At 40.3% G+C, this 27,342-nt stretch overlaps 1 protein-coding gene across 3 annotated transcripts in view; it reads right to left on the minus strand.

Annotated features, from left to right (window-relative positions):
- Positions 1-8,731: 8,731 nt before the first annotated feature.
- The window catches only part of PARG (poly(ADP-ribose) glycohydrolase), a 122,032-nt gene continuing 103,421 nt past the window's right edge, over positions 8,732-27,342 (minus strand). For 2 of the 3 annotated variants that reach the window (XM_061635005.1, XM_061635001.1), the window contains 5 exons: positions 24,764-24,842; positions 23,175-23,283; positions 19,110-19,215; positions 13,357-13,485; positions 8,732-9,103 (listed from right to left, as the gene is read on the minus strand). In XM_061635005.1, coding sequence (XP_061490989.1) covers positions 8,946-9,103; positions 13,357-13,485; positions 19,110-19,215; positions 23,175-23,283; positions 24,764-24,842 — 581 coding nt within the window. In that variant the 3' untranslated portion in view covers positions 8,732-8,945. The other variant, XM_061635003.1, reaches the window with a different exon arrangement.

Raw genomic sequence — 27,342 nt, forward strand, 5'->3', positions numbered from 1 at the left:
CTAAATAGTATTGGAATGGGTATTCTTTTATAGCTATATTTTAACTGTTTCAAGCCAGAAAGTCCCTCCAATATTGCCACTTAGGGATGCTAGGGATGTAGGGAACTAACAGTGTTGTGAATGCTAAGCCATTTATGACTGTCTATTGCATCCAATCTTGTTGGGTTTACTTTATTTTTTGCCAGAACCCCAAGATGTATAAACCAGACCGAGGTGGGAAAGATATACAGTTTATGTATTTATTTATTCTATTTGTATGCCGCTTTTCCACACAAATGTGCCCGATGTGCATATCAAGATAACATTACAGTAACAGTCCAACGACTATTCAAACACAATACAACAATCCAAACAAAGAATTCATTTTGATAACCTAAATGTTATAACATTTAAAATACATTATAAAATATATTATCAGAACATATGAAACACAGTCAGACATGAAAACATTTCAGGTACAGTGAAATAACAAAAATAAAAGCAGCCGCCAATTCTTCAAAAATGCCAAATGCTGGACAGAGCAAGCAGATTTCTTCAAGCCTGAAGTAAAATGTTTTCTCTCCTCCCTTGGTGTAAAGGCTGGTGTTATCAAGCAGAGAGAGAAGGTTCCAGGAGATGCTTCTTGGGGGTGTGGTATAAAGGCACATCTCTTCTGCTCCCTTCTGGTTCACAGCACACTTGGGCCATTCTATTTCCAGGTGAAGCCATTGCAAGTTGTCTTAATTCCTTTCACTGTGGAGCAACGGCCAAGGAGTCTCGTGGCAGCAACAAGAGACTCTGGTCTGCGTGAGCGAGCAAGCGAGCGAAAAGCACGCCTTCGCAGCTCGCCTCCTTGCTCTTCCTCAGCGGCTGGAAGGAAACAATGGTCTGGATATATCAGGTCTTGATAGAAAACCTAAGGCCCTTTTTGGTAAAATCTGGGCACCATAATCTGAAACCTTATACACAATCTTGGTTTGATGCAGAATGCAGAAATAACAAACGGATTTTGGTAAAAGCAGCCAGATCTCTAAGGACAAATAAATCTGATGAACAAATTAGGTTTTTAATACAGAGATGTGCTTATAAGAACCTCTTAAGAGGGAAAGAGAAGGATTATGTTAACCAATTTTGAAAGATCTTGGGCAAGCTATTATTAGTAAGAATGAAAAATACTTCTGGGATCTCATAGCACGTCGTCTCAAACAAATTAAACCAGCAGTAGAGGGTCAAATCCTAATGGCAAAATGAGTCTTGTATTTTGGAAATATGTGTTAAGGTAAAGTGGAAGGCGATCAAGCAGGGAGATATGAAATAATGGATAAGTCAGTCCTACAGATGTTACCCACATGACTCCCAGATTCCATCAAACAAGAACATGGCCTTGTATTTTTCTTCTGGCAAAGGTTTTAATGACAATGTAGCTTCCCACTCTGTCTTCATTTTGGCTGGCCTCCCGTTCAGTGTGGAGATGTAGAACACAATAGTTATACTCGACTACTATGCAGATATACTTGCATCTGAGCCACTCAGGAGGAGAAGTGCTGCATAGACCAATAGCGTGAGAATGAATAGTTAGAATGAACAGGGTGCCTCTGAGCACATTCTGTGCTTACATGTTTGTTTTTAGTACCAGAACTACACTGACTTCACAGCCCTTTATAGAGGTTTCAACATTTCTGGAAATTTTGAAGCCATGGCGGTGAGGGGATGTTTTCTTCCTCTTTTTTTTTTCAAAAAAAAAGAAGAGGAAAATACGCAATACTTTTTAAAACCACCTTTTACAGTTTAAACTTTATTACTTAGGGACAAAATGCATTATGTATAACTTGTTTGCCACTGAATTATCATATTTGATATATTAAAATTACAATTTATTCAAACATTAAATATTTAATTTACTTTTTATTTTATTTTTATGTTACAAATGGAGCTACATGGTACTTAAGTGTAAGAAACCAAGCATCTCTTTTGTTTTGCTAGTTTACGAGGAACAGGCAAAAAAGAATAAAAACAGGAAAAACAATCACAATTATTCTAGAATGTATGCTGGAAATTATTGTGTACCCTCTAGTCTTTCACACTGCCAATCAAACATAAAGCACTCATTTCCATAAAAAAGAGGGGAGGAAACCAAGACTCAGGGAATACTACATAAAATTTAATATTCTTATTTTCTGAGCTATCACTATCAGTTTCTGTTTCTTCATATGTGTCATCATATTTATCTGGACTTCTAAAAATTGAAAGGTTTGCCTGGATTGACACAAGCTTCTCTATATCCTTTCACGTCACAGTCCAAAAATTTTAAATTGTTCAGAAACAAGCAAAAAAAAAAAAAGCTTTGGAAAAAACTGCCCCCCCTCCCCCGGGCCTTCACATCTGTAGTCCCTTCACACAACAGTTCATTCCTGGGTGGCTTTCCTCATTTCAGCAGCCTAATGCAGGCAGGAAATGCCATTTTGTTCTTTCTCTTAAATAATTGGGAGTCAGAATTACTTGCTAACCTACTGTAAATCAGCAAGAGATCTACCAGTAGATCCCAGGCAGTAGTGCGGTGGCAAATTAAGAAGTTCCAGGTCCCTTCATGATAGTCATAACTATGCCCCTGCCCCCCTTTTTTTTGCTGCTGGGTTGAGAATTAGTTCCTTGTTAATGCCTTCTTCCACAATAGATGTCCCTAGGAGCCAATAATAAAAGGGGGGAAGTGTTAGCTGCTGAGGAGTCCCCTCCTTTCATTCTGATTGGCTCCAATCAGTAGGAAAGGACAAGGAAGCAGTAGCTAACACACATGCTGATTGGCTTGTAGAATGCTGGAGACATAGGGATCCTTCTGGGACCCTGCTTCCAAAAAGGTAGAGAGTCTAAGACCCCCCGAGACTCTGGACAACTACACTCTTGACCCTGGGTTTATTGGCAATAGCTATTTTTGACCAATAACCCAGATTCCAAAAACTTGCTAGGGAATTAATAACCAGTTTTTGAGAAATCTTTTGCTTGGGGTTTGTTACTATAAGGTAAGGAAAAGCCATTGTATGAGACCACCAAACCAGAAAATTTGCATTTAAAGTAACAAGCAGCAAAATCCAACTACTATAAAATGGAAACTTCTGAATTACAGTAGAATACCTTTGCTTGCATCAGCTGCAATATTAGACATAGCTTTTAAAACTGAGCTTTTGTCGAGTTTTGAACAGGTAAAAAGAGACAGTACCAAAAGCAGCAACCATTTTCCTTGATACTTGTTCCATAAATTTTATCATCATCCAGTTAGGCATCAAGAAAATCATACTGATGAGCTTGATCATTCAAAAATGCAAGGCCATTTCTTTTCTCAGTCTATATAGTTTAGAGTATCTTTTCCCATAATTGCCAAGTCCCAGAACATCTTCAGCCATTATAAATTTGGTACTAATGTTGTGTGATTTCCCTCCAAACACTGTGTGATGCACCTTTTGGCAGAAATGAGGAAATATTAAATGAAGCCCTGACAACTTTTAAAATGCAAACATGTTAGTAAGTTAATACGACATGAATGACATCCAGGTATGCCACTTATCTGTCGATTACTGTTATCCCATATTCTCAAGGTTGTACAACACAACTAACATCAACGAAGTAATAGGAACCTTGTGAGAATGGGTAGATTGTACAAGCTGTATACATAAGACTTGTGTTTTGAAAATAGCAATACATGAAGAGAAAACAAACCCTTCAACTACCACAGAGCATTCCCATCAGCAAATGTTGCTGTCACAAAGAGTTTACATTTCTAAAGAGCAGATGCTTCTTTTAATAATTTAAAAAATCCTAAAGAACACATTTTTCAAGTTTTACTTAGCGGATTTGGTTTCAGGTAATGACATTCACCCATGTTGGGTGGGAGAAATATTTAAAAAGGTCACAAAGAAGGAAGATTGTGGGGGGCAGCTCTAGAGAGGAGCAACCACTGACAACATCCTGCTGTTGCTAGAGCTACACCAGGGCGCACAGACTCCAACCTGCCTCTGATGTTATTCAGGGCCTGAAAAGAACAATTATACATGAATATTTATGTTCACAAAACAAAGGTAAATTCATGAACGACAAGCTGAAGAGAGGACACACAAATCAATTTTAAAGAAAGGAAATGCCTTGTTAACTTGCCTCAAATTAAGTATGTTTATTTAATCATTTTCCCCCTGGCTTGGCACTTTTAACAGTAAACTGTAGAGAACGGTGGCTAAACTATTGCCCTCCATATGTTATCTGACTACAACTCCTGTCAGCCCCCCCCCCCCGCACCGCATGGCCAGTGATCAGGGATGAGGAGGTGTAGCCCAACCACATCTGGCAGGCCACAGGTCAGCTGCCTCTGCTGTAGATGATAACATTAAGGTGGTGGGTCAGCTGGGAGGGGAAAAAAGTGTTAAGTTCTTTAGCTCTATGTGTGCACACTTTCCCAGGAGATAATGCCAAGATAGCTCTCAAGCCTTAAGCCTAGTTCTTCCTGAACCTGTCTCACTTCAGGTCTGACTTTCTGACATTTAGTTTCCTGTATGGAAAGAATTTTCCTTTGTTTTGCATGGCATCATCATCATCATCATTATAATTTCTATCACACTTTTCCTCCCATGAGCCCAGGGTGGCAAACAAAGCAGCAAAACAATAAAATTTTAACAAACATTTTAAAACATTAAGATATAAAAACACTTAAAAACAGTCACACATCACAGCTAATTACTCAGTTCAGTGAGAAGTCGATTATGGATTATGCTCAGAGGAATTTAATATTTCCTACTTCTGAGGCGTGATTGCTGTTAACCAAGGAGGAAGTTAGTTTGCTACTTTGCAACTATGTAATGTATTCCAGGCACAATGAATAATTAATTTTGCTTTTGAGGAATCTTGAATTTTTTCTTATGCAATAGTTACCTTCAGTGAGCAACTTTTTTATTGTGCCAAAGTAACTATGTGCAATTGGTTGAATCAACTATGTTCGTTATGTTACAACACTGTTCAGAAGAAATATTTCCTTTCTATTAGGACTGCAGTCAGGGTAGTGATGCTATGACAGAGACATTAGATCAGATCATGTGTGTGACTGGCAGACTTCAAAGCTATGTAAGATAGTTGAAACGACTGTCATATGAATTAGTCATATGCTAATAGTCAACTGCACAATACTGTTATTTCCCCCACAAATTGTTTCTTGCTTAGCTTGTACATACATGGTTTTGTGTATGTGATGTTAAAGTTGCTATAAGTATTTATTTATTTTTAAAGAGCTTTTGTTAATGAAATAACCATGGGAAATAATGCATAAGCCTTTATTACAACTGCTATTAATGTGTTTAGTGCTGACAGTGTGCTAGATGGGACATCGCTTGCCACAGAGCCCACGTTATAGTCTACATCAGAGGAGCAAAAGCAAGGCTAGAATGAGGGGAAGAGATCAGGAATTGACATGCTGCTCTGAGCTCCTTCTCGGACAAAGGTCAGCATATACATTTAATAAAAATAATAAATAAATAAATGGTGGAGATGAGGACATCGAGAGGCAATGAAGGAGCAGGTAAAAACCTAAGGTTGTTCAGAAAAAGGCTTGTTGAAGACAATCTTGGCAAAGGACTTGAGGCACTGGCTGGATGAGACACGAGTCTGGTAGAAGGAACGGGGGAGAGCAGCAGCAAAAGGGACCGATAGCCAACCTTATACAAGATGGGTTCAATAACCACAATGACATAATGTTGGATTGCTATGAAAGTATATTATAAAATTTCTCATACACAAAAGTATTAATATAAAGATGGTCTTAACTTTTGTGGTGTATTGTAGTCATTATACATTCCTTTTTACCAATGCATTTGTATTTTAATCTAATATTTTATCTTCAAATATCAGAACAAAATAAATTGTTGGAATGGAACAGTGCTGGACTACATGAACTCAGGAAATTTTTGACTGGATATCCTGCATCCTTTTTAAATAGTACATGCAACCATAAAGTTGTGTATGATTTAGAGTGGAACCACAGTGCAGGGAGTAGTTATCTTAAACCCTTTTGTACAGTAGCTTTCCAAAGTCAAATTTCCTTGCTGGAGCTGTCATTTGCCCTCATGGGAAGAACTTACAGGTATGGTAAGTCTACCCCCCTTGAAGTGAACAGCAGCGGGAGAACAATTCAGATCATGAAAACAGCACAGGGTTCAAAGGCAGGGTAGGGAATCTCTGGCCTGGATCTCAATTTGGCCCATGAGACCATTTTCCTCAAACCATGCCCACATGCCACACATCTGACATGTGACGCCAGGTATGGTACAGGTAGAGACCAGGCTGAATCAGCTGCATGACTAAGTTGCCCATGGGGAACTTGATCACACAGCCAATCCTTGCAAAAAGCAATGGTTGAACTCAATGCCCATCAGATGATAAGTGGCAAGTTCTACTCTGCAGGATTGGCTGCACAACCGATTGTGCAGCCAATCCCTGCAGAAAGAAGCTCTGCCAAGCATAGGGGTGGCAAAGCCCCTTGTTCTGTGGTTCCCAAGCCCCCCACAACCAGGTAACTGTCAGGCATTTGGGAAATGCTGCATAAGGGACTTTGACAAGTGGATGGGAGAACCAATTGAAAATATGATACAATTCCTTAGAATCACAGAATTTGGTAGTGAGTGAAATGCCAGTTTCCTGACAATGACAGCTTTCATTTAAAAAAAAACCACACACCAGATTTCTAGCCCTTGGGGCTATGCAAATATCCCTGAAAGTGTGTGGGCAATGCATGAATGATGATGATGATGATGGAGATGGAGGAGGAAACACAAAAGCCAGAGAGATGGCTGAATAATAATAAACTGTACAATATGTTATATGAAGTAAGAGAAAGCATACACCTTTGCTTAATTTGCATCTATACAAGTTGTACAGTTCAGTTTTTTGGGTGCAGAACTTGAATAGTTTGATTGCAGAATTTTAATTATTTTCGAGTGGAATCCACATATATGTAGGCAGATGATGAAGAACTTCATGCCCTATGTCAAACCTCATCAAATGAACACATCAAAAGGTAAATATGGAGAAAAATGTTCATTGGTTTTATTTTCCTTTACAAAAGAAATCATGTAATGTAGCATACTGATTTTCCACTGCTCCAATCAAAAAAATAAGATTAACAACCTGCAAGTTTAAAGAATTAATGATATACTTCAACCTTTTATAAATGATTATATACAGCCATGAGTGTCCATAACTGCATATTTTATCATGAAGATTGGTCAAAAGAGAAAAACACTTTATTACACAGCTGTGATGGCACATTCCCATTTAATGGATCATTGGCCCATCAGCTCTTTCAGTATTCAGACTGCAGCACCAGAAAGTTCTCTCTTGCTAAAAACAGAGAGTACACCACATCGCTGAGAAGAGATTGAATAGCTGTGAAAGAAATTAAGACAAAGGGGAAATATTGAATCAACCTAGAATTATCTCTTTTAGCTTTGATGCAGAGTCCTGGACAGTTTAGTTTTCTCTTTAATTAGGAAGCTGTTGGGACCATACGACTCTTATTAACCTATTCACCCTGTGGTAGTTTGTTTTAAAGTTGGAGAAAAAGTCAATGCAGCATTATGCTGCAATCGACATTAAGCAGCAAGGTTTCCTTAATGCTGCTTTCCCCCTAACCAGTTGAGAACTGGTTATAAGGAAAGACTCTACCAAGTTTCCCCATGATATTCATTTCCTTCCTTTTTTCAGAGCATTTTTCCCTGAAGGACAAATCCAAATAACATTTTTTCTAGTATCCCACTAAAAAAATAGGGAGTTGTGAACTGTGACTATGCACAACTCCCATTTGGGAGGCCTTGGCGGTATTTCCTTTGGCTTGTGCATTTATCAAACCCAAGTTTCAATGCTATCACCCATACTTATGAAAACATGCCTTACAGAGGTTTTATATGATATAATTGAAACCGCGAATATAATATTATAGGTTTCACTGTACATTAAATAATATATAGATATATTCATCCATCTGATTCCCAGGAATATCACAAAACTGCAACAAAGAACCTTGTGTAATTTTGAAAAGCTGTTTAATCATTTCATAAATATATGGTTCTTGCTATAGATTTATTTTAAAATGTAAGAAATAATATAAAAAGTCACCTTTACCCTCTCTAATTTTGATCTTGGCTCTCTTGTAGCCCAGAGCCATCACACTCATTTCCTTCTGCTGCTCATGCTGTGTCCCCATCCTGCCTCCATCGAAAAGGAGACACGCTCTGGATATGCTTCTCATTGTTTCTAAGGTAACTTTGTCTAGATTAAGGGTTGTATCCAACTAAGTCCTACTCAGAGTAGACCCATTTAAATTAATAGACCTAAGTTAGTTATGCCCACTTCAGTGGGTCTACTCTGACTAGAACTAGCACTAGATACAACCCTATGTGTTTCACTAAAATGGAACAAAAGGTGGTTTGTTTGCAAATGTAAAAATAAAAAGTTTAAGGAGCCAAAACAACCCCAGAAGGAAATGGAACTGTATGCCTAATAGAACAGATAATGACTAGGTTTCCCACACCCCCTGCATCAGCCTCTCTCATCAATTATACCGCTGTGAGGCGTGCCAAGAAAGTGGTTTATATAGGAAATCTCTCATATATATGTGCATCTCTGTAAAAATGTGAAAGGACAGGCAAGAACAAATGTGCTACTTTCAAATAAGTCCGTAAATAAAAGAGATCAAAAACTCAACTCTGAACCTTGAAAAAAATGTGTTTGCCAAACATTTCATTCCATTATGTGATGATTAGGGTTTACATTCTACACTGGAAGGAAAGCTTGTTTCTTTTCAAGATTGGTCTTCAGATACAATGCATAAAACAATATTTATATACATGGATATATTAGGTTACTCCTTATGTTACATTCAGCAATTCAATTGATATTCCCCATGGAGAACAGAAGGATATTCATTCTGCAAAATTTTAGTCACCAAAACATAATCCTCTTTCGTCATCAGTGGAATCTGCATAGAACTCTATTGCACTGTATATGAACGGGTAGAGTTTGACTTCTGGTCTTGGGGTGGAGCAACACCTGCATTCCTCACTGTAATATCTGAGCAACAGCTTGTAAACATCCCCTTGAAAATGGAGGGAAAAAACACAAATAAAACCAGAAGTCATTCATTTTGAACTAGCCAGGCTTACAAACATAAATATAAAAAAGCTGTCCTATACATTTGATGCCATTGGTCCATTACTCACAAGAAAAAATCATTCCAAATTCAGAATTCTAGTTCATGCAAAACTCACTTTCTAACACTTTACATGTAAAGTTTACACCATAAGAAGAAGACATTCTTCTTGTACTATATGTCGTCATAAACATCCCCCGTGTACAGTAGTGAATTTGACACAACCACATGACACTTAACCACTGAAAACTACATTTCTGAAATATTTTTAAATGTCATGAATTATGGAATGACATCATTACAGCTTATTCCTTCCTGGTCTAATCCTTAAATTCACAATTAATTCTTCTTTATTTATTAATTGCCTAATACTATAAAGGTAGCAAGGCAACTTCCAGCAGATACAAAGAAGTAAAATATAAAAACACATAAAACAAATATAATAGAAAGTGATCACACACTAATTTCCAACAATTAACCCCCATTACACAAATACATCAGCACAATCACCATTAAAACAATAAACAAGAACCACCAAGCAGAAGGAAAGAAACTATTTTCTTCTGAAGTAATTTGTCTTCATTTTCAATATAAACATTGAAACACAAATCTGAAAAGAGGAAATAAAAAATAAATAAATGGGTACATAAATAAGCAGGGGAATGGAGAACCGAAGCAGCAGGAAAGAATGTGATCACTTAAATGCTTGGAAATATAGGAATGTTTTGGACTGGCACTAAAAAGACAACACTGTTGGTGCCAGGTGGACCTCCATAGTCGGGGAGCCACTGCTGAAGAGGCCCTGTCTCCTGTAGCCACACTCTGTACTTTTGCTGAATGGGGGGAAATGGATGGGGTGATGACTTAAAGGTTTGGGCAGGTTCATATGGGATGAGCCATGTGGTCCTGAGCCATGTATGGTTTTATAGATCCAAACCAGTACATTGAACTGGGGCTAGAAACATATCAGAATGCAGTATAGCTGCTCCAGAATCAGTGTTATATGTTTGGACTACCTGGTCTCTGTAATGAGTTTGGAGGATGAATCTCAGTTGCTAGAACACAGACAACTGCAGCCAGGTTATCCATATCTGGATAAGGATATAACTGAGCCACCAGCAGAAGCTGATAGAAAGGATTTCTCAACACAGAGGCCACTTGTACCTTCAGTGACAGTGATGGATCCAGAAACATCACCAATCTACAAACTGCTCCTTCAAGAGAAGTGCAGCCCGCTTAGTACTGGTTAAATAGAAGAATCATGCACTAACAATGTCAATGTCTTATCTGGATTGAGCTTATTGGCCCTCATCCAGTCCATTACCAGTCAGGCACTGGTCCAGCATAGCCACTGCCACAACCTGCTTGCAATAAAAAGGTTAAGCAGAGCTACATGTCATCAGCATATTGACAACAACACACTCTGAAACGCTGGATAATCCCACTCAGTGGTTTTACACAGCTGTTAGGTAACATGGGGAAATAAGGATACAGAACCACACAGGGCCAAACAATACTCCCCCAACACCACCTTCTGGAGTTCGCCATCCAAGTAGGACCCAATCCCAACCAACAGCCACTCCAAAAGGATACCATAGATACGATATTGAAAGCTGCTGAGAAATCAACAGGGTCACACTCCCCATCTTTCTCCTAACACAGATCATCATACAGGGATTTCCAAGGCATTTTCAGTGTGAAATCCAGGCCTAAATTCCAATTCAAATGCATCTAGAAAATCAGAGTGTCTGGATCTGGTCAGCAACCACTCACTTAAGAACCTTGCCTGGAAAGGGAACATTTTTGACCAGTCTAAACTTATTTACCTCTTCTGTGTCCAAGGAAGGTTTCTTCAGGAGTCACATTTTTAGGCAACCAGTGACCATCCCCTTCTTAATGAGGAATTAATCACCTTCTTGACTCAACTAGTCATCCACTCTCTGCTAGATTTTACAGGCCTTGAAAGGTAAGCATTTAAGTGGTTGCACATATCTGACCAAGAACCTAGTCCGTATCCTTGATCTGCCTCAACTGAAGGTAATCCAACAATACCAGATCAGGTAGCTCTCTAGACACCTGCCCAGATTGACCTGCTACAACTTGGAGTCCTATTTGTGACAGACAGGGCCGGCTCCAGGCATGCGGGGGCCCTTGGGCATCAGCTTGCCCTGGGCCCCGGCATGCGTGCGTGTGCGTGTGTGTGTGCACACACACACACTCGCACACACACGCCCCCCCACCCCCTCACCTACCTGTCTGCTGTCTTTTACCATTGCCCTTAACGAAGATGGCGGCCGCGGTTTCCCTAAGGGGATGACGCCTCCACCGCCATCTTTGTTGATGGCACACATGCATGCTGCGCGTGTATCTCTGCCATCAACTAAGATGGCGGGCATGGGCTTCAGTACTTTAGGGAAACCGTGGCCGCCATTTTCGTTAACGGTAATGGTAAAAGACAGCAGACAGGTAGATGGGGGGGCGTGGGGGAGCTCGGATCACGGGGGGATGGAGGGGCCGCTGAGGGCCCCCCTGTAGCTCCAGCCTCCAGGGGCCCTTGGGCCAGTGCCCTACCTGTCCGCCCTTTAGAACTGGCCCTGGTGGCAGATGCAAGAGACTTCCTTCTCAAAGCGCTTAGCAAACAAATCATAGTAGGCCATTAAAGGTTCCAACCCTTCTTTAGGGCCAGTATGTAAAAAGCTCCAAACAATTCTGAAAAGCACCACTGGATGGCACTGAACAGATGCAAAGAAACCCCTCTTCCCCACCTTTACTGCCAGTGAGAAGGCTCAAAACTGAGCATGTGCCAGTGTTCGAGTGCACTGGTTAGAAGTTTTCATCCACTTACATTCTCAGCTCTGGGGTATACCATGGAACCTTCTGGGCTCTGCTAAGAGAGAGATCAACCAGGGTTTGACAGAAGCACCAGCCAAACTAGCTGACCATTAACAGCTAGCTGCAAACCCTCAGGATCCATAAGTCTCCAGGGGTGGACCATCTTAACAGTCCCCCCATCTCTGCAGAGGGAAAAATTGTGTATGTGTAGACTGCCCGCCCCTGCATAGACCTGTAAAATAACTTGGATCATCTGAAGAAATTCTACTTGTGGTACAACACCCTACAGAATATCATAGCATGGTGATCCAAAAATAGGCATTTCCCTGGCCCACTTTCTCTTACCCATTTTGAATTCCTGTTTATTTGTTTTTATATGTTTTATACAACTCTTACGTGGTTTTATGTTGTATTTTTCTTTAATGATAGTGTTTGTTTTCATACTGTAGACCACTTAGAAAATTTAAAAATATCAGAACAGTTTGTAAATGCTTTTCTCACACACGTGTGCATATTAAAAGGTGGTGCAATCTAGCTCTTAGGGTTATGTCAATTGTGCCGGGTAGTATGCCTCAATGGCTGTGTTCACATGATTAAATCCTGGCTTAATGAAGCAGGATATACATGTGCTGTGTGCCCCCAAATTTAGCACTCTTGGTGCTGCTTTGCTGCTCCCTTTGCATGAGCGGCACAACAAACCAGGAAGCCACAGTGAACCCATAGCTTCTCATTATGTGCAAATGGGAACTATGGTCATGACTTCCAAAGAAGTCATGATTTGGAAGCCAACTTAAAAATTAGGTTCACTGTGGCTTCCTAGTTGTTTTTATACATGGACGAAGGGAAGAGTGAAGCAGCATTAAAGGAGCTGCATGCACACATATCTTGGCTGATCGCACAAATGTTGTCATCGTCAACTGAATCTCAGAATTCAGATTAGTTGCTAACTAAGATTTCTAGTGGTCAGAGGCTTGGGTTTCCAGATTGCCCCTAAACTCAGACTAGCTGACACAGGACATTTTTTTATTTTGCAAAATAAGAAAAACTGCAAATCTTTATGGTTTACAGTTAGCAGGATCCAGCTTTATTGTGTCAGAAAGTGTGCTATCTTGGCACAGATTTTTTTTAAAGCATGAAGTAGATAGACACAGCACGTAAGTTGTAATGTGAATAATGTGTATTATGAGGAAAAGATCAACCCAATTTTAAAACAGCCTGCTGGTCTAGGACTGAACTGTAAACACCACAGCTCAATTTCTTCATTTGCCAAAGACGTTTATATAGGGCTGTACCATGTAATGACCATGACCCTGCCCTGCTTATCATCACATGTACTTCCAAAGAGAAAGGGGTTAGTTGATACTTACCAACAGTTTGACCTTTCTCGATTAGGAAAGTGTGCATACTGTAAATGTCTCTCATCAGCTCAGCATCTCCAAAGGTGAAATAAACAACATCTCGCCCAGCCTCCGCAGCTGCCAAGATTTGTATTAAAGCTGAAGCAAATTAATACAAGAGAAACAGGTAAATAAAGAATGAAAAAGTTCACTAGGGAACATCAGATAATCCCATATTCATCTGCAGCTCCAAAGCTATTTACAAAAGACAAACAGGAACTTCTTTACTTATTTGTGAAGCTCAAAGCAATGAAAAGATCCTGCCATGTTTACATGCCCTCACTAAATGAGGCTACTTTTTAAAGATTGCTAGATACCACTTTGCCATGAAAGATGCTCCCCATAACCCTCTGTAAAGAACAATTTAACAATATAGTTTTCCTAAATGATACAAATGGCTTATTTGCTATGATGCTGTGTGACATTAGCATTTTTACAATGCAAGTACACAGCCAATGAATGTAATAGCTGGCTAATATGTGGACTCGCACTGCATAACATACTCATCCCACTCTTCATACATTGCTACAAACAAGACCTCCTACAGGAAAATTAACTATTAACACAGTAGGACACAATTTAGAAGAGTAAGGGAGATTGTCCAGGCACTATAAAACCAAGCAGCCTGTTTGAACAGAGATGGGGTTGCCAGCATTTTTGAGCCAGTGGATATATTTGGAATTTTCAGAAACTGTCATCAGTGCCAGTCACAAAATGGCTCCCATGGGGCCATAACATAGCACAAAATAGCTGCCATATCCAAAAGAGCAGAAAAAGAGACAGGAACACAAAATGGCATGGGCCTGCCTCCCATTCAGCCATTACACAATGGGGAAAAAGAACCTGTATCAACCATTGCCACGCTTAACTCCCAGAGAGAAGCTCTTAGTTCTTCTCCTCTGTTCAGAATGGATGGGAGGATGAGTGTCTAATTCTGGCACCTAATGAAATGTGGACATGTTTCAGAGGGTGTGTTCAATGTAGGAGAGGCTCAGCCAGTGCAAACAGGAACTGAACAGAAAGAACAAAGAGTCTCTTGTGATTGTGTATATTTTTGAGGGAATATGTACTGAGACTTTGCGGGCGCTATAGGAGGCCCTGGTGCTCATGGTGCCATGTTGTCAACCTGTAGAACAAGGGAATGAAGAGTTGTCCCTATGTTTTTTCTTACACATTTTACTGCCTCCTCTGAATAGGGAAGAATGGGCAAACTCACACTGCAAAGCAAAATTAAAACCCTCATCATCCTGGGGCTATACAGTTCCTTTATTAATGGGCTGATAGTATTAAAGGAAAATGGCACAGGGAAAGATGACTCATTTTGCACCTAATGTCATGGTACAAACAGTGCAATAGTTGCCAGCTATCTATGTTCCTTGTTTTACTTAATACTGCCAGAATATACACTTTACTATTTTAAGGGGGAAGGGCATAAGACCATCTAATCTCTTTTTAGTTCTAGAACTGTAATATGAACAATCTACTAAATACTGTAATTTTTACATTGTACTGTACTGGCTATATTGTTTATTGTATTTTATCATGTTTTATTGTACGCCACCTAGAGTGGCCACTGGCTAGATAGGCGGCCTATAAATTAAAGTTTATTATTTATTATTATTATTATTGCTGATTTTAATTGTCTTTTTAATTATTTGTTTATGCCTAATATATACCCTAACCTTGAACAAAAAATAATTACTTTGGTCTTTATTTCCCTAGGTTTATGGAAGAATTGATGAAAGAAAATGTCACTTTGCATGTTTTAATTACACACAATTTCAGTTAATGCTGGCAATGCTTCAACTGGAAGACATAAGAAATGGGTGGGCAAGGGGTTGCTATTGTGTTTCCATTTGTGCACATTTTTCTGTGGTTTGATGTCCGTTTGTTCTGCTGGCAACACTTATAAGTGAAAGTCATCTGCTTTCTAATTACCAAGAAGAAAAAAGTGACAGACTTTGCTTAGAGAGTGGCTTTTATACTTCAGTTCTTTTTGTTGATCCAGGCAATCATTGTTCAGTTTGGAGAAAGGGACAATTTAAAATCTGTTGATGTAAGGAAATGCCGTAATATTTAACCAAGGAGCTCTTGGAAACCTACAACTAAATTATAAATGGACTTCATGACATATTAGATCAATCTCCATTACAGGCTGATGCTATAATCAAACTACCAAGCAGTCAATGAATTTGGTAAAGCTTCAATAACTCAGTTTTAATTGCACTCTGGGTGTGCTGACCCCTGCGATTTCCCCAAATGCGGGAAATTCAACTGCATAAATTAGTGACAAGTAGCAAGATAGCTCCCTACTAAAAAGGAAACAACTTGCTTACTGCACTTGCAATATGATGGTAAGGACAGAATGCCACAACACTTAACAGAAAGTTTGTTTGTGTGAACTGTGAAACACAAATATGAAAGAAATGCAGAACAGGCAAACACCTTAGGTACACAGATGTTAACATTTCAGTCTTTAATCAATTCTGCATAAACACAGCCAGTTCAACTACTTTAGTTTAGCTAAAGCTCCAGGTTTTTGAAGTTTGTTTCTGTATAGCTAAGCATTTGCACAAAACCATAATGAATAAACTGTGGCCTCATTCATACAACGGCCTGTAAATGAGATTCCATGTGCCCCCAAGCCTTCAACTGTGTAATGGGATTGAGCCCATATAGGTCTACAAATATACTTATTATTGGTGGCATTGCTAAGTAGTTTGCTTATTTCCTAAAGTGTACATTGCAAAAGAGCAAAAAAAAAAAAAGTCCTTTTAAAAAAGGGTTTCTCTACCCTCCCCTGTATATAACCGTGAGTTTAGTGACAGAGAGCAAGAAGATAAGGTGTCTGAGAACAGGCCCTCCCTTAGCATGTGCAGGGCCCGGGGCAAAAGCATAGTTGCCCCCCCACATTCTTTCTCACTATATATATCCTTTCCTCCAGGCAGCGGCAGAGGCTTTGTATTTCGGCTGCTAGGAGCTTGCAGCTGCTGCTCCCTTTTTTGCAGGCTTCGTTGGCGGCGGCGGCTTTGTATTTTTTGGCGGCGGCTCCCTTTTTTGCAGCCTTTGTTGTAGACTCGCTTAGCATTTCTCGCTGCGAGGTTTTTCTCCTTCCCGGCTCGCTACCCTGGCCATCAGGAGACTGCCGCTGCACCTCTTCCTCCTGCCTCGTTTCTACGCTCCATGAGGAGGACACGGCTGCTGCTTTTATATGCAGATCGCCAAGTGCGGAGGGGCCCCAAAGCATGGGGCCCAGGGCAACTGCCCCACTTCTCAGTGCCTAGGGGCGGCTCTGTCTGAGAAGACAGCCAAAACTTTGTTATCAACAACCAAGACACTACCAGAACACTATGTAACACCAAATAAGCCATTCAGTTTTTGGGTGAGACATGGCAGTCAGAACCACCAGAGAGGCACATATTGGTAAGTTAACTAGTTATTAGTTGGCTAGTCACACTTGCTGTCTCTGGCAGATGGCACGGAGAGGCGGCACAGAGAGATGGCAGCTGATAAAGCCATGGGAAAACACCCCCTCTCTGATAAGAAAGTGTATAAAAAGCTCCACTAGGCTAGGGACCCATCTCTGGCTGGAGGTGGTTCAAACAATGCAGGAGCGATACGCCATCTATGTCATCTGATGGGTGACATGTATTTTCATGTACTTTGTACCTTTGGCTCTGTAACAAGACTGAGTTTTAACTCAGTCCTTTCATCTATTGTAACCTAATTAAGTAAGTTGTAACTTCAAGGTCTTATACTTTGATGTTAAATAAATATATACAGCAGTGTTTTTCCTGCTGATTTGTATTCTTCTTCTCTGTTTATGCTATCATAGCTGAAGCCATTTAGAATGCATTTTAATAGTTGTAGTGTGAAAGATATGAATAAATAGCATATATTATAAGACTATTCTGCTGTCTGACTCCCAAATAGAGAATTTCTGGTACCTCCCCAAGACCCAAGAATTCTTGGGTGGGATCTCTGACTACATCCACCTACTTGCTGATGACTGCTGTTGGAAACATTCCACATATAAAGACTCTGAGTAAATATGGATAAAGGAAGAAAGCAAGAATCCTCAACCCTGTGCATTCATAGGAAAGGGGGCTGGCCTTGCCCATATCAACTGCCTCTAAAAGCTAAGGGTTCCAACAGCTACTACATGCATCCATGGCTGGCATAGCTCCTTTCCCAATTTCCCCTTGCCCGTGAATGGAGAAGTGCACCACTGTTAGTTATTGAGGCACTATACATTTGTTTTATTTGCTTTATAGCTCTGTGATTTTTTTGTTACTTTGTAAACCGCTTAGTTTTTTAAAAAAATATTAAGCGGCCTATAAATTGACTAAATAAAGTTACCTCAAATTTCTTGAACACAACAAGGAAACTAATCTCAGCAATTGTCCCTTCTTGTCCACCCTACTCTCAGCTGCTATTAGCTAAGTTGGCAGAGCAGGAAAAAGCAGCCAATAACTGAGATAACAAAGAAAGAAAACAGCAGTGAAGAACCTGCTTATTTTCATGTTATTCTAGCAACAATTAATCTTATCTCAGTTTTTGATTGGGTAACCTCCCTGATAGACTGTGGGAATGCAGGGGACATACTATATCTTGGCTTTTGGCAAAGTGCCCCATGATATTCTGATTAGCAAGCTAGCTAAATGTGGGCTGGATAGAACAACTATCAGTTGGCTACAGAATTATACTCAAAGTGCTTATCAGTGATTCCTCCTCAAAGTGGGCGGAGAAAACAAGCAGGGTACCGCAGGGCCTGGGCCTAGTCCTCTTCAACATTTGTATTAATGACTTGGATGAGGAGGTGCAGGGAATGCTTATCAAATTTGCAGATGATACAAAATTGGGAAGGATAGCTAGCACTCTGGAAGACAGAAACAAAATTCAAAGGAAACTTGACAGGCTGGAGCATTGGGCTGAAAACAACAGAATGGAATTTAACAGGGATAAGTACAAGGTTCTACACCTAGGAAAAGGAAACCAAATTGGCTCAGCCATACAACATGTGAGGAAGATCTTGGAATTGTTGTTGACAAGCTGAATATGAGCCAATAGTGTGATGTGGCTGTCAAATAGGCAAATGCTATTTTAGGCTGCATTAACAGAAGTAAAGTTTCCAAATCACATGAAGTACTAGGTCTCCTCTATTCAGCACTGGTTAGGCCTCATCTTGAGTACTGCATCCAGTTCTGGACACCACACTTTAAGAAGGAGGGAGAAACTGGAACAGGTTCAGAGGAGGGCAACAAGGATGATCAGGGGGCTGAAAACAAAGCCCTATGAGGAGAGACGGAAAGAACTGGGCACGTTTAGCCTTTAGAAGAGAGGACTGAAGGGAGATACGATAGCACTCCTTAAGTACTTGAAAGGTTGTCACACAGAGAAGGGCCAGGAACTCTTCTCGAACATTCCAGAGTGCAGGACACGGAATAATGGGCTCAGGTTACAGGAATCCAGATTTCGGCAGAGCATCAGGAAAAACTCCCTAACTGTTAAGAGTGGTACAACAATGGAACTAATTACCAAAGAAGGTGGTGGGCTCTCCAACACTGGAGGCATTCAAGAGGCAGCTGGACAGCTTCGTGTTGGGTATGCTTTATGTTGGATTCATGCACTGAGCAGGGGGTTGGGCTTGACAGCCTTATAAGCCCTTTCCAACTCTACTATTCTATGATTCTGTTATTCTTTACAATATTTCTAACATTTACCTTTCAGTCTTGAATCACCTCCAAATGCACCACACCCCCAGTTTCCAGTAGCTACTGCAGAAAGGTGATGTGGTGGGATACCAGGTCGAAAGAAACCACAATAAGCCTGAAGACAGAAAAACAGCTAACAGTATTTTGCCATTTTGGTTTCTCAGATACAGTTATTAACACCGCAAATAATTGTAGCTAATGTTCCCCTGCCATAAACATGTGTATTTTCTTTATGTCCCTCTCATGCCCATACTGGAGATCTAAACCTACCTAATCCCCATGTCCCTTCTTCCATCCATTCTCATAAACCACAAATTTTCCTGTCTCCCCATTCCTTGCCATAGAATTCCATAAAAAATTGAATCTTAATAGCAGAAAAAAAATACTTATAGCATGAGCATACAATACTTTCCCAACCTTTATAAAAGCTATATAAGAAACATACACATACATACACACGTGTACATATGTGTGTGTATATTACAGGGGTGGGGAACCTCTAGCCTGAGGGTCAATTTGGCCCACCATGGGGTCCAGTTTGGCCTGCAAGACCATTTCCCCCAAAACCACACCCACCTGCCAATCAGCTAACTCATGGTACTAGCTGATGGACAGAGGGCAGGATTCAAATCTGCACTGGCTGCGCGCCTGTTAGAACAGGTGCTGGCAACCAAAGTGAGCAGGATTTAACATCTGTCATTCTCCTTGATCCCAGGGCAAGAAGAAGCTGCAGGCAAGAATTCTCACATGTTGCCAGTGCATTAAATAATTCTCACATGTGGTCCCCAGCTTTTGTACATAAATACATGGGTCCTTGTAGGGGACATCAGTAGGGCCCCCAAGATCACATGTGAACCAGGCCTCATAAACCTTCTGGGTGGCCCTGCAAAGCTCACCGCAGGGGGGACACCGAAGGTACTCCTTGCCCAGGGCCAGCCCTGCCTCTCTGCCATGTTAGATTGAGTATCCTGTACCATCTGGAGATGGGAACCACTAACTTGGAGAGAAGCTGTATTTGTTTCTCTCTCCCGAATATCTGAAGTATATGGGGCCCTGTCAGAAGTAGTGGCAATTGGCATAATTTCATTTCCCAGAGTTGGAGTGCAATGGTACACACAGGAAATGAGGTAGGAGGCCCCTTGCTTTTTTGAGGCCTAGGGCAAATGGCCCCAGTCCTGTCCCTTCCCCCTGGAAGCCCTGCGGCTTTGCAGCGTTACCAAGTTGTATGGCTTGTGCAGGACTGCAAACATTGCAGTGTAGCAGCCCTGCTACCCCCAGGATTTTCCCCAGGAATGTCTTTGAAAAGGACCCAGAGCAAGCTACCTATTATTTGTTGCTCTGCTTTCAGTATATTCTTGCTCCAGTTCTAGTATCCCAATGAAGTCTCTGGCATGAAGTATGGGTGGCTCTCAAAGGACAACTCTCATGGAGCTGTGGGCCTATATTCTTTATTATATTCAGCACACACAGAAAATGGCTCCTGCTGCAAGCTTTGCTCCCAGAGTTCCAACATTTCCTCCTCAGCTATTACAGGTTTTACTTTTCATATTTTTACAGCAGTTTCTATCTTTGGTAAGAATTCTTTATTTTAGAATATCCATTATTTTTATCTTCAAATTAAACAAATAAAAGATATAAATATAAAAGTATCCAGCTGACCTCTTACAGCTTATGGCTTTATTTTATTGTTATTTATATAGTGTTTATAGGATTTGAAGTGCGAAGTGCTCGGTAACGTTGCCTCAGAGTAAAGCTGTGTTCCACTGATTTTTACCTAAGGCAAGTGACATGAAAGTGGAAACTGAAAAACAAACGTATTTTAAAACTAACTGAAGGAAGATCATTTTTGTAGGTAGCGCCCAAACAATCTTTAGGACCTTGACAAAAAGTTTATGGGCACTTGCTTTGTGCCCCCCAGCTCACTGAAGACAGTACATTAAAAAAACACAGCCACTGAGCTCATCTCAACTGCACCCCCCACAGCTCACCCTCCCCTAAGGCCAATCCTGCAAGAAGGGATGGGTTGGGGCCGGTGGGTGGGAGTGTGTGTCTTTGTTTTCCTTTAGGTCCGACAATCCAGCTGTTCCCAAAGAAAGTACTTCCTTTGTTTTCTTTCACTGAAGGTGTCTGCACTTCCATTGGCTTCTCTGCAAGCCTCTTCTCTGTCCCCTTCCCCTGATGAGTGCAACTGGGAAAGGCAAGACTTGGGTGGGGTGGGGAGAAGAGAGAACCGGGTTGGCACTTCACCTGATTCCTGTCAATGGTTACACTAAAATTTGTTCAAACACACCCCACAAACTGCCTGAAATGTTGATACATGAAAGGTGGAATTTTAAGCATCTATAAAGTAGCAGCATCCTAAAACCAGTATGCCTGGAGATTCTGAGCCTACAGGGTGACACAGTTTACATTTTCCCCATTAATCTAAGTTTACTTTAGTTAATGAAATGTAAAATATATCACTCAGCAGTTGCCTTAAGTATGATCCACCACTTAAAACCCACCTCTATTCAACAAGAAAGAATTCTATACAGCAGAAAAATGTATAAAATCCTACCCTATAATTTGTATCTTTCCTATCAACACGATTAAATACATCAAGCTTTATGTCAGATGGATGGAGCAGGTGATTTAGTTTTCCAATTAAGCTGTCAGTGAAGTTTTCTAATTTTATTTACTGTCTATTGCACAGCTTATTTTACTGCCATCCATGATAGTGCCTAATGCTACTTTTAATAAGAAATGCTAGCTTTTACTCTCTCTCTCTTTTTTAAAAAAGAGCAAAATTAGTCTTAATTATGCTAAGCATTTTGAAACCATGATCTTCAAACATATATACCTTTCTTGGATGGAAAATATTACTTATTAAGAAATGTCTGTCACACTAAATTGAACATGCTTAAGCATATATGTCAGCATCAGATCAAAACCCTTCAACATTATTAGACATATTCATGTGCTAGCAATGAAGATACATTACAAAGGATAGAAAATGGATATGCTTCTGTGTTTGTCTTTGCTTCTTTAGACAAACAAGTGCCTCAAAGAGCTCCGTGGCTGACAAATGGAACCAATGTCATAGTTTATTATTCTGCAGGGCTGTAATATTATTTTGCATGCTATTAAAAATTCTGTAAATTGATTTAAGAAAAAATTCTGGAAATGACTTTCAATATCTATTGTTTAGTCAAAAAACATTTACTAGAATGCTGTCACAATGCATTCAGACAAGCTAATTTTACCAGATAAGAAAGGACTTCTGCAATAATTTTGCGTAGGATTCTAGTGGAATCACTTTGTCTAAATTCCACTGTCACACCAAGTTTAGTAATGTACATTTTTGTAGTTTGGTTAAAACGCCTTCAAATGGAGCAGGGTGGGGTGGGGGTCCCACAAGAGAAGCATTTGCAAACTTAAGGTAGGCCACACGTGGTGCAACCCATCATTCTATCCTTTAGGATTTGGGGGGAGGGAAGGGTGGAGCAGAGACAAAAAAAAAGGGAGCAAGTCGCATTAAAAAGTGGAAGTGGGGGGAGAAAGGAAAAAACTTACATGGTAAAAATTAGTGAGCCCTGTATCACAGACTAGCATTAGAGGGTCATGTATCTGAAAAAGTTGAGGACTCCTCCCAAAAAATAACCCTTTGAATGTCAACTGCTAATTTTTAAAGCAGCATTTATTTTTAAAACTAGGAAGCTATCTAGAATTAACTAATTACAGCAACACACTGCAGAAGGTATTAGTAAGGATGACTGCTTTGTAACTATTTGTGGGGGTATTTGAATTAAGCTTCAGAAATGGAACCATGAGTTCATTTTTCTAAATGAAAGGGGATGTTCCAAGAGAGAACTACTTACCAACTAGATTTAACCAGGCAGGTTTTGATTTTAATCTTACTGTTGAAAATATGAATAACACCTTGTGAAAACTGACACTGCAATTAAGCAGGAAGTTTCCCTTCAAGGAGTTGTTGACACTGCAAAAATTATTGGACAGCACAACTCAAACACTAATGAAATGGCTGCAAATAAATGATAGGCTTAAGGCTACAGGATGGATTAAGCAGTTACTGGCCTTGTTGAGCTCTCTTCTAATTTTCTCAGGAGCAAACTGATCAAGGAAACGTCTGAAATGAAATGCATCCATGGCTACAATTTCTGTGCAGCGCCTCTGCCATTCATCCCTACATGGGGGGGGGAGGGGAAGAGGGAGAAGTGAGAAAGAAGAGCAGTAAAATTAACTGTGATAATATTGCTCATATAAACAAGATTTAAAATGAGTTCATCTCTCAAGGGCTTCACCAGTGGTGAAAAGCACAGAAATAATGTCGGAAAGGCAATGCTGTAATAGATCATGGGTGAACTTCATCAAAGGGAGATGGAGTTGATGGCGGAGGAGACATGGAAGTTTCCCCACAGCTTTAGAAATACATTAATTATACTGTGTGGCTGTCAGATCCCAAATGTTAAGTAATGGACAGAATGTGATATAACCACATGATTCCCTGGATTGCCAAGAAAAATATAGAAAATTTATTTTGTTTGCTGTACTGCTATATGTTTCAAGTGCATTCCTTTTCTCCTTGCCTTTCTTCACCCTGAACAGGAGCTGTAATTCTCAACTAGGTGAGATAATACAACCAAAGAGATTAGCCAAGCCTTTGTCCTGACACTTGGGCTCTGTACCAAACCTTTCTCTTTCAGAAAGCTTTTGGATTTATCTTAGGGACAGTGCTGTGCCAGAAAGCTCTCTCACAAAAAAATCCAGTTACAGAATTTTAGTTGGAGAACTAACCATGGCAGACATCATGGAACCAATCTGAGTGGGAGGTAAGACTTTTGTGGTAGTAGCAGGAACAAATCTTCTGTGTTAAGACTAAAAAGCCAGAAAAAGCATTACGGCAGTGTATAAAAACTGAATGCACCGAGGGTTTGTTACTTCTCATCATGCTTTTGAAAGAGATGGTGATACTCATGGGAGTCACATCCCACAAAATACATGCACTGGTATACATCTCTCTACCTGTGAGAAAGTCAGTGACACCAGAAGTGCACCAGACTTTCTCTTCATCTGCGCAACTTCTTTCAGACCACATGTACATCTTAATGGTTCTTTATGCATATATCAGATGTGCCCAAACAGTGCCCCATGTCTTTCCAAAGTAAGATAGCAACATGGCTCTAAGTGTTCTGAGCTCTTAGCACTTGGAATCAGAGCCCAAAACTCAAGGTGTGAAGAAACAATGTAATCCTGAGCACCATTCTTTCTAATAGCAAACTCAGCTTGTCTTGACAGGGTTGTAGCCTAAATGGGGCCACTGAGGGACAAGAGGAAGGTACCAGCACGCTCAGGAGAGCACCAAGGTTTTTTGCCACAAAACCCCCAAAGTGAGGATGAAACATGTGCAGTATCCACAGAATATAATGACTGTTGGAAATGAAAAACAGAATGGGGGAGCAGTGAGAAATTGCTGGCTGGAATCCTGAACAGAAGCACTCCTTTTATTAGAGAAAATACACCAACATTTTGCAGTAGGTCCCCCGTATTTTTTTACTGTCAATCCCAGTCATTTGAAGCAATGTACACTTTGCAGCAATGTACAGCACTGAAAATGTAGTATCAAGTTTCACAATGTTGAAGCTGATTATCTGCAAGAATATTACCTGGGTGTTTCATCTTCATGGCTCCTGGCCCACTGGTATGTTTCTGCATAGCCGGTATATTCACTATATTGCTCTGTACCTGAAATAAATTGTCATATTATAAAAACCTTTTGACAGCTGAGATCTTCCTTTCCTCTGTAGAGACATTCCCCTTCTGAACACCTGTGCAGTGTTCATTAAGGCTAACTGGTTGAGGAGGAATGTTACTGGAATAAGCAAAAGTAAGTAGTTTGGATCAATAAAAGCCACATGCACAAGATTAAAAAAATGCAAGAGAATTCTCCAGCATGTCTCTTGAACAAGTTGCCAAACTTTGTTAGCAACCATCTTTGTCTTCTAACAAATCTTACTGATATTGTGAGTGCATATTGAACCTGAGGTCTGAATACCTCGCACATGGGAAATGAGCTTGTCAAGAGCCAAAGTGAATAAAACAACTTTGCAAAATTCTAGTGTAGTAGGTGGAGAGGAACATGAGAATAGTGTTTGGCTAGCATTATTGTAATTCGCTGACTGCCTTTTTGAAACAGAAGGAGGTTGTCATGCTTGATAGGTTTAGAAGGCCAGGAAAGGTTGCACTGTCTTGGGGTCTGAAACTGTCTGATGAGCTCAGAATAATCATCTTTCATATAACGTCGACAAGGAAGAAAATTTCCCTCTGATTTTCAGAACCATATTACAATTTCTAAGCCAAGGGGTTAGAAAGTTCATCAAAACAAAATCGCTGTGGATTTGCATATTAATATATATTATTGTAGATGAGCATTTGGATTTATCTATAGTATACAAAACCGGACAGGAGATAGAGAGCCGTGCCTCTACTGAAACATATGGGAAGGACTGTTCCTTCCATTGTTATGATAAATTAACTTTAACTGTTCTTTTCTTCCTTGAGTTTTTCTATCCCTTCTACTTAGGGCCTCTTTACCGCTATGCTACAACAACGAGTGTAAAGGGACGGACCATATGCCAAAATACTTGGTAAGATGTGTGCTGGGAAGCAGTGATTGACCATGGCTCTCTGCCTCATGTCCCAATGAGCATTTAGGGGTGCCATGTTTTAGCTTCAAACTTTACCTTAATGGCCTGGTTTGCACATTAAGTTAAGCCATGGTAGGCTTAGATAAAATGCGGTTTGTTTGAACATTTGAAGCCAGGCCAGCACACTAATCATCGTTTGCTTTCAGGAAACAAACCATGATACAAAGCCATGGTTCCTTGGGCTTGTGAACTGTGACTTGTCTGATGGTTTGGTGTTATGTTCAAACTCAACACTGTTACCTAACCATAGTTTGTTCACCTCTCCACCCCAGATGCTTGCCAAAGGCATAATGCAAGAGCAAACCAAGTGTGGGGCAAGTGGGTGTGGTTTCAAGAGAATGGCCTCACAAACCAAATTAGGATCCCTGCTGCATCTAATTAGGCTTGTGGGACACAGGTTCTCCACTGCTGATGTAAATAACTATACCACCACTTAGAATATATTAAGTACATATTAAACCATCATTTGCTTAAGGAAACACAAAGGGGTGAGGGTGGCAAATAACTCCAGAAACAGAAATGTAATGCAACTGGGGCACCTTAATTTCCCATCAAGTACAAAGAAAAATGCTTAGGAGGTAACAATAATTATTATACAGCCACAAGAGTGGCTGTATACTATAGTCAGTGTGGATTTTTCACATTCCGCAATGTTAAATTGAAAATACCCCCTAATGCCATTCTGATGCTTCCCATAAGCTCAGTTCAAAACAAAACCTTACAAAACTTATAGTCCTGAACTCAGAAACGTTTGCTTAACAACCCTCTCAATTTTCATGGCGATACACAAAACAGTCAGAGAGAATCGAGATTTCAAACCGTAAAAACAGAGAGAGAAAACCCAGAGCCCTTTCGGACTTTTTCCTGTCAGAGTTCTCATAATCCGTTGAAATTCATTAAAAATCAGCCATGTTCACAGAGTACCTGTAATCCTATTACTTACCTTGCCACATACTCTGACCTTCATCTTCTGCAGTTTAAAAGATAAAAAAAATGACTGGCTGATTTTTAATTAATTTAAGAAAATTTTGCATTGAACTGAATGATAATGTTGGGCATGCTCAGCAAGAACCAACTGTCAGTGTTCTAAAAGCAAGACTCAAAGCTGCTTGGCTTGGGTAATCAGGGGACCACACCCACACTAGATTTTGATTTCACTTGAGACAGTCATGGCTTCCCCCAAAGAATCCTGGGAAGTGTAGTTTGTGGAGGGTGTTGAGAGGAAACTCTTAATCCACTGACAGAGCTCCAGTGGCCAGACTGGATTAACAGTCAGCCACTCTGATTGAAGGTCTGTGAGGGGAACAGGGCGTCTCCTAGCAACTCTCAGCACCCGTCACTAACTACAGTACCTAGGATTCTTTGAGAGAAACCATGACTGTCCAAAGTGAAATAAACGCCTGGTGTGGATGCGGCCAGGGACAGCTTTGGTTTAAATTTGAGTGGAAGGCTACATGTGCCTGCTGTAGAATAAAAAGGTGGGGGAAACGCTGAAAAGCAATGATACTATTCACAATGTTTTCCTTTTGGAAAGGAAA

This window comes from Rhineura floridana, chromosome 7, assembly GCF_030035675.1.
Source record: "Rhineura floridana isolate rRhiFlo1 chromosome 7, rRhiFlo1.hap2, whole genome shotgun sequence".
Lineage (NCBI taxonomy): Eukaryota > Metazoa > Chordata > Lepidosauria > Squamata > Rhineuridae > Rhineura > Rhineura floridana.